The sequence below is a fragment of the Littorina saxatilis genome, linkage group LG12 (assembly GCF_037325665.1).
Source record: "Littorina saxatilis isolate snail1 linkage group LG12, US_GU_Lsax_2.0, whole genome shotgun sequence".
NCBI lineage: Eukaryota > Metazoa > Mollusca > Gastropoda > Littorinimorpha > Littorinidae > Littorina > Littorina saxatilis.
The window spans coordinates 4,313,682-4,331,647 of record NC_090256.1 but is presented as its reverse complement, the minus strand read 5'-3'; the positions used below and the strand labels follow the sequence as shown (position 1 = coordinate 4,331,647).

At 41.1% G+C, this 17,966-nt stretch overlaps 1 protein-coding gene across 1 annotated transcript in view; it reads right to left on the bottom strand.

Moving 5' to 3' along the window:
• The window catches only part of LOC138981100 (vesicular glutamate transporter 1-like), a 46,446-nt gene extending 31,041 nt beyond the window's left edge, over window positions 1–15,405 (bottom strand). The window contains exons 1-5 of the mRNA XM_070353934.1: window positions 15,213–15,405; window positions 7,392–7,534; window positions 6,899–7,013; window positions 4,767–4,854; window positions 1,113–1,199 (exon numbers count right to left, since the gene is read on the bottom strand). Coding sequence (XP_070210035.1) covers window positions 1,113–1,199; window positions 4,767–4,854; window positions 6,899–7,013; window positions 7,392–7,534; window positions 15,213–15,329 — 550 coding nt within the window. The 5' untranslated portion in view covers window positions 15,330–15,405. The remainder of the gene's footprint in view (window positions 1–1,112; window positions 1,200–4,766; window positions 4,855–6,898; window positions 7,014–7,391; window positions 7,535–15,212) is intronic.
• Between the last annotated feature and the right edge of the window lie 2,561 nt (window positions 15,406–17,966).

Genomic DNA, 17,966 nt, shown 5'->3' with positions numbered 1-17,966 from the left:
GGAATAAGATGAAAGTGTTTTTAAATTGATTTGGACAATTTAATTTTGATAATAATGTTTATATATTTAATTTTCAGAGCTTGTTTTTAATCCGAATATAACATATTTATATGTTTTTGGAATCAGCAAATGATGGAGAATAAGATAAACGTAAATTTGGATCGTTTTATAAATTTGTATTTTTTTTAACAATTTTCAGATTTTTAATGACCAAAGTCATTAATTAATTTTTAAGCCACCAAGCTGAAATGCAATACCGAACCCCGGGCTACGTCGAAGATTACTTGACCAAAATTTCAACCAATTTGGTTGAAAAATGAGGGCGTGACAGTGCCGCCTCAACTTTCACGAAAAGCCGGATATGACGTCATCAAAGACATTTATCAAAAAAATGAAAAAAACGTTCGGGGATTTCATACCCAGGAACTCTCATGTCACATTTCATAAAGATCGGTCCAGTAGTTTAGTCTGAATCGCTCTACACACACACACACACACAGACACACACACACAGAGACACACGCACATACACCACGACCCTCGTTTCGATTCCCCCTCGATGTTAAAATGTTTAGTCAAAACTTGACTAAATATAAAAAGAAGAGATGCTGAATATATAGCACGGGAGAAAGAGTATTTGCATGGTTCTTTCTATGTGTGTCTGCCGTTTCTTTTTATATTTATGTCTCTCTCTCTCTCCCTTTCACTGGAAGGGTAAAAGTGCGAGCGCGGATGCGCGCGAGTATTTGTGTTCGTGTTTACGCCGTGGAGAGGGAAGGGGGGGGGGGTGCGTGCGCGTTCTTACACGTGAGTGTGTGTGTGTGTGTGTGTGTGTGTGTGTGTGTGTGTGTGTGTGTGTGTGTGTGTGTGTGTGTGTGTGTGTGTGTGTGCTTGCGTGTTTGCAGGTGTGCATGTATTTGTAAGTATATCTGTGAGTGTGTGTGTGTGTGTGTGTGATAAAACACATGTTACAAGCGTTTATTTGTATGATGCGGGAAAGAAATAATCATTCATCAAGGACCGTTCCAGGAAATAACTGAAGGCGGTTTACGAAAAAACACGGGTACAGCTAGTAGCAACTAAAATCCTCCTTCGAACTGTATCCTGCTTACCATAGATGTAGAAAATACTGTTCCAACTTACATAGCACAAACAAGTGCTAGTCAAGACGAAAGAAAGTGCCGGAGCGGTGTACACACCTGCAACAACAATGATGATGTCTGAATGAGGTATAGCCCAATTAGCATTAGAGAGAGGTGGAGAGGGAGGGATAATGAGAGGGAGATAATTGAATTGAATTGAACTTTATTTAACAAGGATTAAGATTTAAGGCTACGCCTTTTCTTACAATCTGTCCATGGGACGCACAGACACACAATGATAAAATTTAAAAATTAAAAATTAAAAAGTTAAAAAGTTTACCAACAAAAGGAGGTCAGAAAACTTCAGCACGTGATGATAAAGATGACGATGACGATGATGATAATGATGATGATGATGATGATGATGATGATGATGATGATGATGATGATGAAGATGAGGCATGAAGAGCATACATATGTGGTCATTCATAAAATCAAATGCATACTATGCAAATAATTATAAGTACAAGCTGGTAGCAATCGAACATGTAGCAATAGTACAACAAAAATATGTTCAGAATATACAATGCACAGCATATCTTTGGCGTAATACTAAGTGTGGTAAATCAAAACGCGTTAAACTACTCAGACATTAAGTGTTTTTTGGACACATTTTTTAAAACCTTTTAATGACTTTAAGTGCTTAAAGGATGATGGAAGTGAATTCCAAACTGATGTACCCGAAAAAGCAAGACTGGTCTTATAAAGGTCAAATCGTGGAATCGGTGGGATCAAGTAGACCGACCCATATCTGTCGGTAGCTTTATTAAATAATGATGTAATGTAAATCGGCACTTTACCGTAATACAATTTATGCATGAAAATGGCTTTGTTTAACTTGAGATGCTTTTCCAGTGGAAGAAATATAAGCATTTTTAGAGAGATGGATAAAGAGGTAGAGAAAAGACAGGGAGAGCAAGAGGGGGGCGATAGGGAGAGATATGTAGAGGTTACACGCCGAGTCTCAGTGATTATTAAAAATAATGGTCGAAGTTAGCGGATCATGAAAAATGCGAGCTTTAGCGAGCTTTTTCATGACCGCGAACTGAGACCATTATTTTTTATAATCACTGAGACGAGGTGTGTAACCTCTTTATTCCTCCTTTCTTCAGTTATTCAAAGAAAAGAGGAGGTTTTTTGCGAAAGTTTGATCGAATCCTATTCACTCAACCAGTCAACCTGCGCAGGCGATCGATTAATGCGCGGTTGTATAGTTCCGTGCAAATCATTCCATTCTGTTAACACTTCTTGTCAGTTTTCCTATTTTGGACTAAAATTCAAGTACACAGATATGCTGTTATTCTGCTGTGGCGGCAAAGGCAGATATTGTGTGTTCTGTATATGTTTTGGTGTCGCTTACAATAATGTTCTTTCGTCAAATGGGACTAGCAGACGAACTTTTGCACCCGTGTTCCAACGTTCAAAACTGTATGAAGTTCAGTTTTCTGGGGAAAATAGTGTATGAAACCTCTTTATGTTGTTTAAATTGATGAGATGTGTGTATTTGGTTGCGTGTGATCTGTTTATTAAATGAAATATTGTTGAAAACTGACCGTCGGATTGCAGTCTGTTGTCGAAGAAGTTGAGTGAAAAGAAGGGGAACTACTCTTGTCGCTAGACTCTGTGATGAACGTTTGAGCACGGCAAATCTAGATTCAGAAAACAACCGAACTCATGGATTTTACATGAAGATTCATGTGTTCAGGCCTGTAGTTGTTAATTTAAATGCGGTATGTTTGTATTGTTTGCTCCAGAGATGTATACTTCGTACGTTAGAGCGTTCGGAACTTTTCAGTCGCAAAAAGTAGTACCGAAACGGAACAACTTCTCAACCCATTGCACTATCGATGATTCAGGCTGTTGCTGGGTCGTTATTTGTTTGGTTGCTGGGTCATTATCGAAAAATAACTACCCCTACAAGTTTACAGAGGTAAAGAAGCAGAGGGGGGAATAAAGAGTGGATAAGGAGCAATAGAGAGAGGGGAGTAGATTGTGAGTTAGAGAGAGAGGCAGAGGGAAGGAGATATAGGGATAGCGGTAGAGGGGCGGGAGAGAGATGGAGAGAAGGAGATATAGGGATAGCGGTAGAGAGGCGGGAGAGAGATGGAGAGAAGGAGATATAGGGATAGCGGTAGAGAGGCGGGAGAGAGATGGAGAAAAGGAGATATAGGGATAGCGGTAGAGAGGTGGGAGAGAGATGGAGAGACGGAGACATAGGGATAGCGGTAGAGAGGCGGGAGAGAGGGGAGAGAAAGAACACTGAGGAGACTCAGACTCAGACTCAGACTCAGAACTTTATTACAAAAGGATAAAGGTTTTAGGCAAAGCCTATTCTTCCAACCTGTCCTTTATACAACACATAAAGACAGACGCACATTACAAATATAAATTCAATCATATAAAATACAGAAATACATTGTACAGAATGCAACACAATGTGCATTTAAGGAATTACATAAGGAGAACTCAAAAAATTACAAAATTACATTGACATAGTTATACCTTTCATTTGGGAATAAGTTGCTCCGATCAGCTACACATCCGTTAACATTAGTACAAAATGTTTAACAAAATAACAATCGAACAAGACATTTCATTCACGAATGATGTGTGGACGTGACTGTCTCTTAAACATTTTCACTGAAGTTGCATTTCTTATCTGTTGGGGTAAGGAGTTCCAGAGAAACGCTCCCGAGAAGGCTAAAGGAGAGAGAAGGAGAGGAAGAGAGAGGGATAAAGAGAGAGAAATGGAGAGAAGGAGAATGAGACAGGGGGGGGACTTTATAGAGAGCAAGAGAGAGAGGGAGCGAAAATGATAGATAGAATGAGTGCGAGGGATAGAGAAAAAAGAGAAGATTGCGGATGAGAGAGAGAGAGAGAGAGAGAGAGAGAGAGAGAGAGAGAGAGAGAGAGAGAGAGAGAGAGAGAGAAGAGAGAGAGAGAGAGAGAGAGAGAGAGAGAGAGGGAGAGAGAGAGAGAGAGAACGAACGAACGAACGAACTTTATTACTCAAGGATGGAGATTTTAGGCTCACGCCTAGTCTTACAATCTGTTCCTGCTAAACTAAGACATAAAAATAAAGACAATAAAAGGACAATTGTCAATCGCAATCATACAGTATTACTAATTACAACATTACCAATACGAATACATAATGCATGATAGAACATTGAAATGTACATGTATGTCAATATAATACAAAGGAAAAGAAAAGTCGACTCGCACACACACGCGCGCCGCATGCCTGCAATCACGTTCGCACTCAATACAACACACACACTCACACACACACACACACACACACACACTCACACACACACACACATACACAAGGTGAGACACATGCAGAGCACAACGGAAGACTGGCCCTGAAGATTAAAACGCAGACAGGCAGATCAAAATATTGAGAGAGAACGGATTTGTGGGTTTAGTGAAGGGGAACAAAAGGATGGTGGCGTCGGGCAAACGTGGGCACGAGCAACTAAATAAATATACAATGAATAAAGAAATAAATAGGTAAATAGATAAATAAAGAAATATAATATAAAATAAAATAAATAAATGAATAAATAATTCGAAGTGAAACGTGAAGAATTATAACAGCTTTTCTCGAGCTTCTCATACCGGTAATGAAGATAGAAGAGAGAAAGGCTTTGTCGTGTTTTGTGGACCAAGCGGATATCAGACCGATGATGATGGGTTGTTGGCCTGCCTGTCGAAAGGTAAAAGTGGATTATAAAGATGTTAGAAACAAATATAAGAATTGGTTGGACACTTTTAACACACAAAAATGGAAAGAAGTTTTAACCACTGTACAAAGTAAATCATCGTGCTTCAAGACTGTAAACAAATCTCATATCTTTGCCTGTCAGTCTGTCTGTCTGTGTGTGTGCGTCTGTCTGACTGTCTGCCTGTCTGTCTGTCTGTCTGTCTGTCTGTCTGTCCGTCTATGTCGGTCGGTCTGTCTGTCTGTCTATTTGTCTCTGTCTGTCTGTCTGTCTGTCTGTCTCTCTCTCTTTCTCTCTCTCTCTCTCGCTCTCTCTCTCGCTTTCTCTCTCTCTCCCTCCCTCTCTCTCTCTCTCTCTCTCTCTCTCTCTCTCTCTCTCTCTCTCTCTCTCTCTCTCTCTCTCTCTCTCTCTCTCTCTCTCTCTCTCTCTCTCTCTCTCTCTCTCTCTCTCTCTCTCTGGGCCTCAAAGGACAGTCTTTAATGCAAAAATAACCAGTCCTTTCATAACGGTCAATTGCGCGCACCCCGAGAGCGGTGCCAGTTGACCCATGATTTGTAAAAATGTGATTTTACAAATCACGTAAATGCGCCCGATATTTTCTTGTCATCTCAAAAGTCCAGGGATCTATTAGCTTGGCGGTAATTACGATGTTGAGATTTTTTTTGAGAACTCGCGTACACATGTTTGTGGCGGACACACCGACAGAAAGACAAATCTGCGCTTATCACGCTTCGAAATCAAATTTAAAAAAATAACATGTGCAGCTTTACTCCCACACTTTCATTTTCATATGGATTTTCGGCCTGGGATCCCTTTGTGGTTGACTGGGGTCTAAACAACAAATATTAATAATAATAAAAGGCATGTATTTCTTTGTGGAATGCGATTTTTTTAACATTTTTACAAATCGCGGTTTTAGGTTCGACGTAATTTGTAAAATGTTTTTACATTTTTATAAATCACGGGTTAACAGGTGCCGCGTAGCCAAATAGTTTGAAGAGACGTAAAAACCCAACAACGCCATTGTTCGAGAGATCGTGGATTGAAAGCCTCTACTCAAGCTGCGCAAGGAGCTATCCAGGATTCAGTAACGACTGACCATTTAAATTTCCCTCGTGCAAACTTAATGTCTTGGTTGAAACTTGTCCAATTTTCAAAATTCTTTCTTAATTCGACCTTTTAATTCCATAATTTCTTTGACAATTTTAATTTTATACTTTATCAAAGTGTTTCCCTCCACTGATACCCTCTTGGGATTGTCAGTTGAGGGTAGTCTCCCATGCCCAACAGCAGCTAGTACTCGGAGAGTGGTTTGTTCTTGGTTAGATAAGATTGTGTTGACAACTCTCGCCGTCTCTACCACCCGACCAATCATGAGACACACTATAAGCGAAACACGTGTCTGGTCCTGTTAGTAAAACAATGGTCCTCTTCGGGACCTGAGGTTTCTCTGTTGAAACGCTCCCCTTCGACAGTTATCTCCTCTTTGAAATCACAGGTATCATAGAGGAGGGTCGGCTTTTCCCAATTGGTTATCTGTGAAGGGATTCATCTCTCTCCTTTTCTCAAATAGGAGTATTTAAGATCTCAAAAGAATGTCTCTGCTGCCCGGGGCCCGGGTAGCTCAGGTGGTAGAGCACTGGACTTGTGATCGAGAGGTCGCTGGTTCGAATCCGGGCCGGGACGGACACGGGTCAACTTTATGTGCAGACCCAGAGACGGTATCCATCTCCCACCCCCGTGTCACCACAATGGCACGTTAAAGATCTTGGTCATTCTACCATAAGTGCAGATGGCTGATACCACCTAAACACGCAAACATCAAAAGCCGTGAGGGCGTAAAAACTCGAATCGTATAAACCAATTCATGTCCAATATAGGCAATTAAGACCTGACGGACAATAAGCCCCTTAAAATTTACTCTTTTTTTTCTCTGCTGCCTTTTAGTTGTTTCTTTCACAACTTTGATATTATATACAAGAAAGGGCGAAAAATTCGAGTCCGGCAGGAAAAAATATCATTGCTCACCTCAGCCACACCTTGAATAAATCTCAAGAAAAATAGAAATGGGACATTGAAGACGATGACTGTGGGCAGTAGAAGTGTGATGACACTGTTAGCCATCATCAGTCCACTTGTCAGCCTGAAATAATAGAGTTCTATAGTATACACTTTGGGAGAGAGGTTGAGAGAGCAAGCGAGAGAGAGAGAGAAGAGAGAGAGAATTGAATTGAATTGAAAATGACATTTATTTTTCGAGCGTGACAGAGAAAGTAGGGTTTTACTTTATTTATATTTAATTATATTTATTTACATAAAAGAGAGAGAGACAGAGACAGAGAGAGAGAGGGAGGAGAGAGAGGGGGGAGAGAGAGGGGGGGAAGCTGGAAGGAGGAGGGAGAGAGAGGAAGAGAGCGAGAGAAAGAGGAGACCGGGCCGACTTTACACTAAAAACTCTGTCAAAATTTACATCATAACATCTGGCCACAATATCTTCACTCACAAAAAGAATGAGATGTACCTGATAGGAGAAACCCAGGTGCAAATAACGCTGCTCGGTAGAGTCATGGTGAAGTAACCGACGAAGTATGTTGTGTGAAGCAGGAACATCTTTGCCCCATCGATCTCTATAATTCGGTCAAAGGACGAATTGAATACTGTACACTGAAAAATATTATTCAATTTTTGAAACAACACAAGTAAGGTAGAGGAGAGGAGAAAACATCGTCTCTGTCATCTCTTTGTTTCTTTGTAAAGACGACCTGAATACTGTGCACTGAAAATAGAAAATATTACATGGCTTGCTATAATTATGATACCAGATTTACACGAGTGGATTTTTTTTTTAATTGAAATGCGAGCGAAATCGATCCTTCCAATCTTAAAAAAAAAGCAACGAGTTTAACCCTGGTATCACACAGCGTATTCTGTTTATCCTACATTCTGCCCTTGAATGCCTTCTGCTCTAAATATCCTGGAATCGAAGCGTCCAAATTGAAGACGCGTCTAATGGAACTTCGATCTCTTCAGCTTAGTGAAATCTTTGACTTCAAAGCAAACAAACAATACTCTAGAAATGTTAGCGTCACGTGAAAGTTCTTAATTAAATTACAGCTTTTGTTTGTTTGTTTGTTTGCTTAACGCCCAGCCGACCACTAAGGGCCATATCAGGGCGGTTTAAATTACAGCGGATTGTGCATTTGTGCTGGATGGGATGACTGGGCTAGATTCGTAGGCTAGCAGACGACAAACAAAGAATATAGTACCTGTCTTGTGATGACGATTATATCGTTATGAATTATCTGTACGTTGTGAAGACATTTCAAAGCAAAAACAAGTCGCGTAAGGCGAAATAACAACATTTAGTCAAGCTGTCGAACTCACAGAATGAAACTGAACGCACTGCATTTTTTCACCAAGACCGCATACTCGTAGTTTCGTCAGTCCACTGTTTGTGGCAAAGGCAGTGAAACCGACAAACCAGAATAGTGCGGTAATGGTCGCGCTGAGTAGGATAACGCGCTTCTATTCTTTTTAGCGTACTGAGTTTGTTTTTAATCCAAACATATCATATGTATATGTTTTTGGAATCAGGGACCGACAAGGATTAAGATGAAATTGTTTCTAAATCGATTTCGGACAATTAATTTTAATAATAATTTTCATATTTTTAATTTTCAGAGCTTGTTTGTAATCCAAATATAACATATGTATATGTTTTTGGAATCAGAAAATGACGAAGAATAAGATGAAATTGTTTTTGGATCGTTTAAGAAAACAAACATTTTAATTACAAGTTTCCGATTTTTAATGACCAAATTCATAAATTATTTTTGAAGCCACCAAGCTGAAATGCAATACCAAAGTCCGGCCTTCGTCGAAGATTGCTTTGCCAAAAATGAGGGTGTGACAGTGCCGCCTAAACTTTTACAAAAAGCCGGATATGACGTCATGAAAGACATTTATCAAAAAATGAAAAAAACGTCCGGGGATATAATTCCCAGGAACTCTCATGTAAAATTTCATAAAGATCGGTCCAGTAGTTTAGTCTGAATCGCTCTACACACACACAGAGACAGACACGTACACACACACACACACACACACACACACACACACACACACACACACACACACACACACACACCAGGGCCGGACCAAGTTCGTTTGAGGGGATGGGGGGGGTTCCAACTGAAGGCAGGGGTCCAGGGGCCGCCCAGGCCCCTTTGGGGTGCAGGGGCAACGCCCCGCTGGGGGGTCTGGGGGGCAAAGCCTCCCAGAAGCCGAGAAAATGTTGCATTTGTGGGGTCATTTTTTGGTCTTTCCTTGTAATTGGGAATCAAAATTACACATTTTCAACAGTAACAAAATACTTCATATATTCATTTACCATAGTGGTTCAGTGGAATAATCCAAAAGACATATATGCCTAGTAAATAAGTCTGAAAGGACTCTTTACTTTGAATATTACTATGATGATGGACTTATAACGGGGAGGGCAGGCCGTTGTCGACTTGATGTTGTTCATAATTTGAAATAGTTTTGGAAGACCAAATAAACTGAGGGAGTTGGGGGAAGAGCTTAAAAAGTCCACTTTTTTTCTCTGAGAGGTACATTGGATGGCCAGGGGGGGGGGGAGTCCGGAACCCAGGACCCCCCCCCCCCCCCAGATCCGGCCCTGCACACACACACACACACACACACACACACACACACACACACACACACACACCACGACCCTCGTCTCGATTCCCCCTCTATGTTAAAACATTTAGTCAAAACTTGACTAAATGTAATGAGCTTTGATTTGTCACATGTTACGTTACACCTCCGATTAATTCATCGAAGCGCGTGGTATCTCGTCTCGACAGGGTGAATGAATATGATGACGTCACTCAAAACAGCCGTCCAGGTGATCCTCATGGGGGAGTAGCCATTTATGTTAAGAATCATTTATATTGTAAACCCCGACCTGATCTCCAAGTTGATGGTCTTGAAGCAGTCTGGATTGAGACAAAGTTGAGCCATGAAAGCATTTTGATTGGCTCATTCTATCGCCCACCTAGAGCTAATACTCATTATTGGGATTTAATTGATGAAAGCTTAAGGCGAGTGAATAACCAATTATTGAGATTTGTGATTTTAGGCGATTTCAACGTCGACTTCCTGAACTCTCCATCCCGGAACTTTTTGAATATTTTACAGGCGCACCAGCTCTGTCAACTTGTGAATACGCCAACGCGTGTAACAGCTACCACTAGTACATGTATTGACCTTATCATCACCCAGACTCCTCAGTTAGTTAAACAAGTGAATGTGTTGCCACCTATTTGTAGCGATCATAGTATACCACACATTGTATTAAACAGAATTGTGAATAAAAATAATTCCTATAAAAGAACACTCTTTAATTATAGTAAACTTAATGTTGGTGGTTTTTGCGAAGCACTCTCTCGGGTTAACTGGCAAGACATTCTCATGAAGGAGGTGTTTGACGAAAGTGTTCATATTTTTTCTGCACTATTTATGGCCATAGCCAAACAGTGCATGCCAGTAAAAGAAGTAACGATACGTCCTATAACGACGCACCTTGGATTACACCTGACATTTTAATGTTAATAGACCAACGTGATCAGATTCACTTGAAAGCCAAAACAAGTAAACAGCCGGAAGATTGGTTGAGTTATCGCCAGGCTCGTAACCTTGTTACAGCAAAGAAAAGAGAACGGATTTTAGAATATTATTCTCAATTAGACGCAAACGTTTCCGATTCAACGCAGTTTGGTACAAAAGATTGGTGGAAGTTAGTGAAATCATTCATGAAGAAGAAAGGATTATATGGTGACGAAATTCCGCCTATCTGTGACAACGGCGAAGTTTATGAACTAAGCCAAGACAAAGCTAACGCCTTTAATAACTGTTTTATAAAATTCCAATGTTGAAGACCCAGATGATGATGTTCCTCAAGTGCCGTTTCTTGATTGCGAATTATGTGATATTGTTTTGTCAGTTAACGAGGTAAAAGATGTAATTAAAAATCTTGATAAAAGAAAAGACATTGGTCCCGATTTGATCCACAACAGACTTCTCATTGCAGCTATAGATGTTATTTCGGAGCCACTCACTCATATGTTTGACAGAAGTTTGAGGGAAGGAGTATATCCTAAAATTTGGAAAACTGCGAATGTTACGCCTATTTATAAGTCAGGTTCAGCGGACACTTGTAATAATTATCGTCCGATTTCCTTGTTGAGTTGCGTTGGCAAAGTTTTGGAACGATGTATTCATAGCCACCTATATATCTTTTTACAATCCAACAACATACTCACACCTACACAGTCAGGTTTCATACCCGGCGACTCGACGATTTGTCAACTTGTCTCTATATATATTGACTAGATGAATACCCGCTTCGCCGGGTACGGCTTCGCCGGGAAGAAGTCGAGCCGAATACCCGGCTGCGCCGGGGACCCGGCTCTGCCGGCGCACCGCACGAAGGAAGGGAGATAAACGCGCAAAACACTGGAGAAGAGTAAAAATAGTATAACGGGAATATGGATTGAGCGTTGTCGACAGTTACCTTCTAAAAATAGAAACGGGAATATGGATTGACGCCACACGAAGGAAGGGAGATAAACGCTGAAAACACTGGAGAAGATAAGGAAGAGTTACTGGGAATGGATCCAGAGAAAAACCAAAATCGGTTCAACGCTGCGCGCTGAGAGCACGTGTTGAAATATCTCATCGAGCAGGTTGTGTCCGGGGTCTACCTGAATATGCCCACCAAATTTGAAACAGATCCATCGAGAACCTTGGGCGTGCATCGCGGACACACACACACACACACACACACACACACACAGACAGACACAAGTCGTATGTATAATTATATAGATGTATGTTTAAATTACGACAACGGTTTAACAACACAGGCGGTATTTTTTGATGTGTCGAAAGCTTTTGACAAAGTCTGGCACAAAGGATTATTAGTAAAATTGGAATCGATTGGTGTTCGAGGTCGACTTTTGTCATGGTTTTGTAGTTACTTAGCAAACCGTGTTCAATTAGTTGTCGTTAAAGGAGCTAAGTCAGAGCTGAAAGGTATACAAGCAGGTGTTCCTCAAGGTTATGTGTTAGGCCCTTTGTTGTTTTTGATTTATATAAATGATATTGTAAATGATATTGAGTCTGTTATTAAATTGTTTGCTGATGATACTAGCATGTCACTTGCATTGAATGATCCGGTAAGACGTGCCGAAATTTTAATTACAGACCTCGATAAAATTAGTTGTTGGGCAGCACGTTGGAAAGTCACATTTAATGAAACCAAAACCAAATTGCTGAATATAAAACGTGACTTAAGCCAATTTGACCCGTTATTTTTCAATGGAATTGTTTTGGAAGACACAAAGGAACACAAGCACCTCGGTATTATTTTGCAAAATGACCGTAAATGGGACGCTCAAGTCAGAAATATTGTGAAAAAGACCACTTTGTTGATTAATTGTTTAGGGCATTATAAGTATAAGTTATGCAGAAAAAGTTTGGAAATAATGTACAAATCCTTTATTTTGCCACATTTTGACCATGTTGATGTTTTATGGGATAATTGTACCGAAGCCCTGTCGAATACCTTGGAAAAACTACACCTTGAAGCTTTACGTATTATAATTGGCGGTGTGCGGAGAACTAGTCATGGTAAGATTTACAAAGAAAGCGGATTTTGTAGTCAAAAGGAACGCCGAAGACAACATAAATTGATTTTATATCATAAAATGGTTCATGGTAAATGTCCCCTATATTTAGTTGACCTTTTGCCACTACTAGTTTCATCCTTAAATCCTTATCACAGAAGACGACCACTTGAAAGATTTGTACCAGCTCACAGGACAGAAATCTTCCGAACATCCTTCGTTCCTTCGACTACAATGTTATGGAATGATCTGCCTGATGTGGTTAAAACCACAAACTCAATTAGCGAGTTTAAGCATTATTTACAAAGTCCTCATCATTATGTGCCAGTTTATTATTATTTTGGAAAAAGACAGGTAGAAATACAACACAGCAGAACCTTAATTCCGATGTATGCAAACGCCATTTAAAAGATAACCCACAGTGTGCGTGCGGTAACCGAAACGAAACAGCTGAACATTACTTGTTATACTGCACGTTGTTTGAAAATGCTCGTATGTCCACAATTAACTCACTGCCTGCCAATTTTGGACACGTGGAAAAATTATTAAGAGGCAGCGAGCAACATTCATTTCGTATAAATACATTGATTTTCGAGTCGGTCCAATCCTTTATTGCTAAATCTGGTCGACTAACTTGAAGGATTAGCCCACGTACTGGTATTGTGTATGTCTGTGTGCAGGAGAACGTAAACCCGCCTCTCAGTGTTGTTGCATCAATTACACATTTAACATAAGTAATAATTATCATTGAGTTTTTGTTTTTGTTTTGCTGTTCTCTTTTGTGTGTGTGTGTGTGTGTGTGTGTGTGTGTGTGTGTGTGTGTGTGTGTGTGTGTGTGTGGTTGTTTTCTTCCATACATTCGTAACGAATTATGCTGCCCTCTCCATGAAAATGTACATTTATCTGAACTTACTTATTGCATGTCTCAGCATCGATGTTCTCGTCCCACGCGCTTCATTCATAGTCTCACCTTATTTTTTTCTTTATTTTTTTCTTTTATTTTTTTATTTATTTTTTTTCTCTGTAAATCCTCCTGTTTTGATTAAGTTACCCATACCCCCCTCCTACATCTTGTTCTTCTGGTTAATAATTGTGTTGTCCACCATCATGAACACTTATGTAACTTAGCATTGTTATGGTCACGTCAAATAAGCATCTGCTTGAGTTCGTGTCCTAGCTGCATTTTTGTCAATTGTTTCATGTCATGTATTTTGAACTAGATGAATACCCGCTTCGCCGGGTACGGCTTCGCCGGGAAGAAGTAGAGCCGAATACCCGGCTTTGCCGGGTGTACGCCGGCTTTGCCGGCGCACCGTACGAAGGAAGGGAGATAAACGCGCAAAACACTGGAGAAGATAAGGAAGAGTTACTGGGAATGGATGTACAGAAAAACCAAACTCGGTTCAGCGTTGCGCGCTGAGAGCACGCACGTGTTCAAAATTTTCCACGATTGTGTCCGGGGTCTACCTGCATATGCCCACCAAATTTGAAGCAGATCCATCGAGAACTTTTGCCGTGAATCGCGAACACACAGACAGACAGACAGACACACACAAGCCGTATATAGATATAGATAAAATTGTGTTTAAACCAAACAGCCGTCGTCATATTCTTTGACCCTGTCTAGACGAGATACCACTCGAAACCATGGATGAACGGAGGTGTAAAATATACGTAGATGATAGGCTTGTGACAGCAGCTAATGCAAATAATTATGCCTTCAGGAAAAATGAAGAGAGTTAATCAAATGCAGAAAAAAGAATGACGCTTCGATCTCGTGATGTGACCGAGATCTATACGAAATGCAAATGCACGTGAATGGGCGGTCTTTTTTTGGCCTTAACATTCTTGTAAAAGTGCGTTTAAATTTACAGCTTTCTCAGTGACAACCGAAACCTTGTTCTTATGAAGTCATATACTTGGTTTGGACGTTGTTTTGTTCAATCATCCACTAGCGTTTTTGTTTTCTTTTAAAGAAATCAAGTCATCCAAAAAGTCCAACTCTGCATTGAAAGCGATCGGGCTGCTCATCTTGTGTATGTGTCTATGTAGACCGATGGTCAGCTCCCATGTAAAATGTGGCCAGATATGAGATGATAATTTATGTCAAATCATTTAGGTATAAATAACAAGCTAACACCTACAGCGTTCATTGTTAAAAGACATACATGTATACAAGTGACGATTGAACCAATGATTTGATGAATTCGTATCAAAAGTACATGGATATACATGCAATGCTATTTGCTTGCTGGACCAGAATATGACATTGAACACGGATCTCGAAAGTGATTGTTCAAGTCGACCGTTTGCGTGTTTTCGTAGTACAAGTGGTGTCTTGATTTGTGTAAAACGTCATATTTTGATCAACAAATATAAATAACGTATCATAATTATGTTGTACTTTTTGCCTTCATCTAAACGTTAGAAATCACCTTGCTCTCAAGCACATTCTTCCTCTCTTTGTGTATACATTAAACACACACACACACACACACACACACACACACACACACACACACACACACACACACACACACACACACACACACACACACACACACAAATAACATGCATTACCACCACCCAAGGAAAACAAAAACATCCACCATGCAACCAACAACAAAACCGCAACAGACATAACCTACGTCAGAGAATATGACGTCATTGTCCGCAACAGTGACGTTGCCGGCCGTGACGTGTGTAAGGACCAGAGCGAAGAGAGCCCGCGTTCCCACAGTGAGGAGAAGACCAGCGCAGCCCATCAAGGCCAAGAGGTAACGGTGGGGGATACAGCTCGGACAGCATAATTCTCCGGCCGCTGGACCTCTGCTGGATGATCGCCTGATGGATTAAAAGCACCGTCCTTCCCGTAAAGACTGTTATACTGACCATCTCATATCTTGCGAGGGGTTCTAGATAGACCAGACAATCCCTTCACCAGGACATTTACCAACCATCACCATCCTGACTGTAAAGTAATGTCGCAGATTGACACGATAGTTGCTTTTAGTTTTAAAGAAAATAAAGAATACAAATAAACATGCTGCACAAAAAGCATACAGACTGTTGAGTCTTGGTATGTGACCAAGTAACAGAATAGAGGTATCCATGTAAAAGCCTGGTGTGAGAGGGTGAACAGACACGGGAAGGTCTGTGTGGAAAAGCATGAGCTCTCAGTTGGATACAACAATGAAAGATTGAAGATTCTGGTTTTGCACATCTGTCTACTTGTCTGTGTGTTTGTACGGGGGGGGGGGGGGGGATGGTGGTGAAAGCGGGAGGTGTGATTGAGGGTGAGACAGAGACGAGAGTCTGAGAGAGAGAGGGGGAGTAGAGAGAGAGTGAGAGAGGGAACAGAGAGAGAGAGAGAGAGGCCGGGAGAGAGAGGCCGGGAGAGAGACAGCGTTGAGAGAGGGAAAAGAGAGAGGGAGGGGGGAGGGAGAAAGAGAGAGAGAGAGTGAGAGAGAGGCCGGGAGAGAGAGAGGCCGGGAGAGAGAGGCCGGGAGAGAGAGGCCGGGAGAGAGACAACGTTGAGAGAGGGAAAAGAGAGAGAGAGGGGAGGGAGAAAGAGAGAGCGAGGGGGGAGGGAGAAAGAGAGGGAGAGAAAGAGAGAGAGAGAGAAAAGAGAGAGAGAGAGAGAGAGAGAGAGAGAAACACGAACGTCAAGTTCAAGTCAAACCAATTGACCCCTGACACACAAATTTTGACCCGTGCACAAGACGTTGTATCGATAAACGAAGCGCAAATAAGAAATACTAATAAAAGCAAAGAAAATAGAAACAAGATATGCAAACATCTAACAAAGCCGAGCAAGCAGAATGACAGGTCTAATGAAAAACAAAGTGGCACTGAGTCGGAAACAAGATCGCGATTCTTTCCTTCGCTGCACGACGCAAATCTTCTGTGACCTTTGACCCAACGTAGCTTCCACATTCGATCACTAAGCTTAATATTTACAACTGAAAGCCGAGGGGGTGGGATACCGAGATGAACCTACAGAACTGTGCATCCTCAAACCTGACATATTCATCCCAACATGTTATGAACTCAAAAACACAGAAAGTTGCTTTCACACAACAGCTTTGATTGCCAGTGGTTATCAAAACGGAACTCGTGTGGTTATCAAAACGGAACCCGTGTTTCAAAGCATGGCTCCCTGTGTTGATTGTGCACTTATTTTCTCACTACCAAAATGATGACAAAAACGATGTTTCGTGGTTTGTTGTCAGACCAGCTTTTTTGTCGGTCCTCGGGGGGCATATCGACTTTTGTTTCATATTTATTGACCGTGGCCTTCGGCCTTGGTCAATAAATATGAAACAAAAGACGATATGCTCCCCCTCGGACCGACAAAAACGCTGGTCTGTCAAGAACCCATCAAACATCTTATAATATACTTTGACAGCCTGGGAGGATATTTTGTTATGAATTGATTTCCCAGATTGACACATGTGTCTCTCACAAAATGAATACAAAATGTACGTCCAAAATGCAACACTCTGCACAGGGAGCAGCCAGGCTGTTGACCTTCGTGGAGCGATGATGTCATCACGTCATCCTGACCTCAGGTCAAAATGAGTTCGGCTCAGACAACTGGCGATAGCCGTGGAGCGAGGATTATCAGAATGGTCATCAGTCACGTGACAAGTCTGGTCAGGTTTGTGCTGATGTACATGCTGACCAGAAGGAATATAATTATTAAAAACAACAACAACAACAATAACAACAACAACGACGACGACAACGACGACAATGAAACAACAGAGAATCTCACCCGCTCGACATGTCCAAGGACTGATAGTGCAATTGACTCGTTTCTTCTTGCATACCAGATTTGAAAAATCTTGCATTACTCAGTCTGGTCTTCAAAAATATTCTCAGCAGGGACGGTAGTTTCTTCGCCACTCAAACCCGTACTTAAAGTGTTCCTCTGGTTGTTTGAACTGCTGTCGACTACCTCAGCAAAAACCATTGTCTCAACACCAACATTTCGTACGCGCAATTGTGCCAATTTCTCATCAGTTTCGCTTCAGGTCATTTCGATTCGCGCACGCTCATCTTTCGTGTTGGCCGATTCAGGGATGATTGATAATTGCGAGCAATTATAGCCTTGCCGAATCCAAGATCCTTGAGATTAATGGCTTGTTAGACGACCCCAGCAAAAGACATCGTTTCACAACAACAAGATGTTGTTTGCTCGAAAAGATTATTTCTGCCACGTTAATTCAATTCATTCTGATAGCCGCACACCCCCAGCGGCTCGATCACTCTCTCGCAGTAACAGAAGAATGATTGCTCATTGTAATTATAATACTGCGAACCCAATAAAATCTCGATGTCTTAAGAGATGCATTTGCCTAAGGGTGTGATCAAAAGCCGCGTTCAGTTATAGAAGTTCA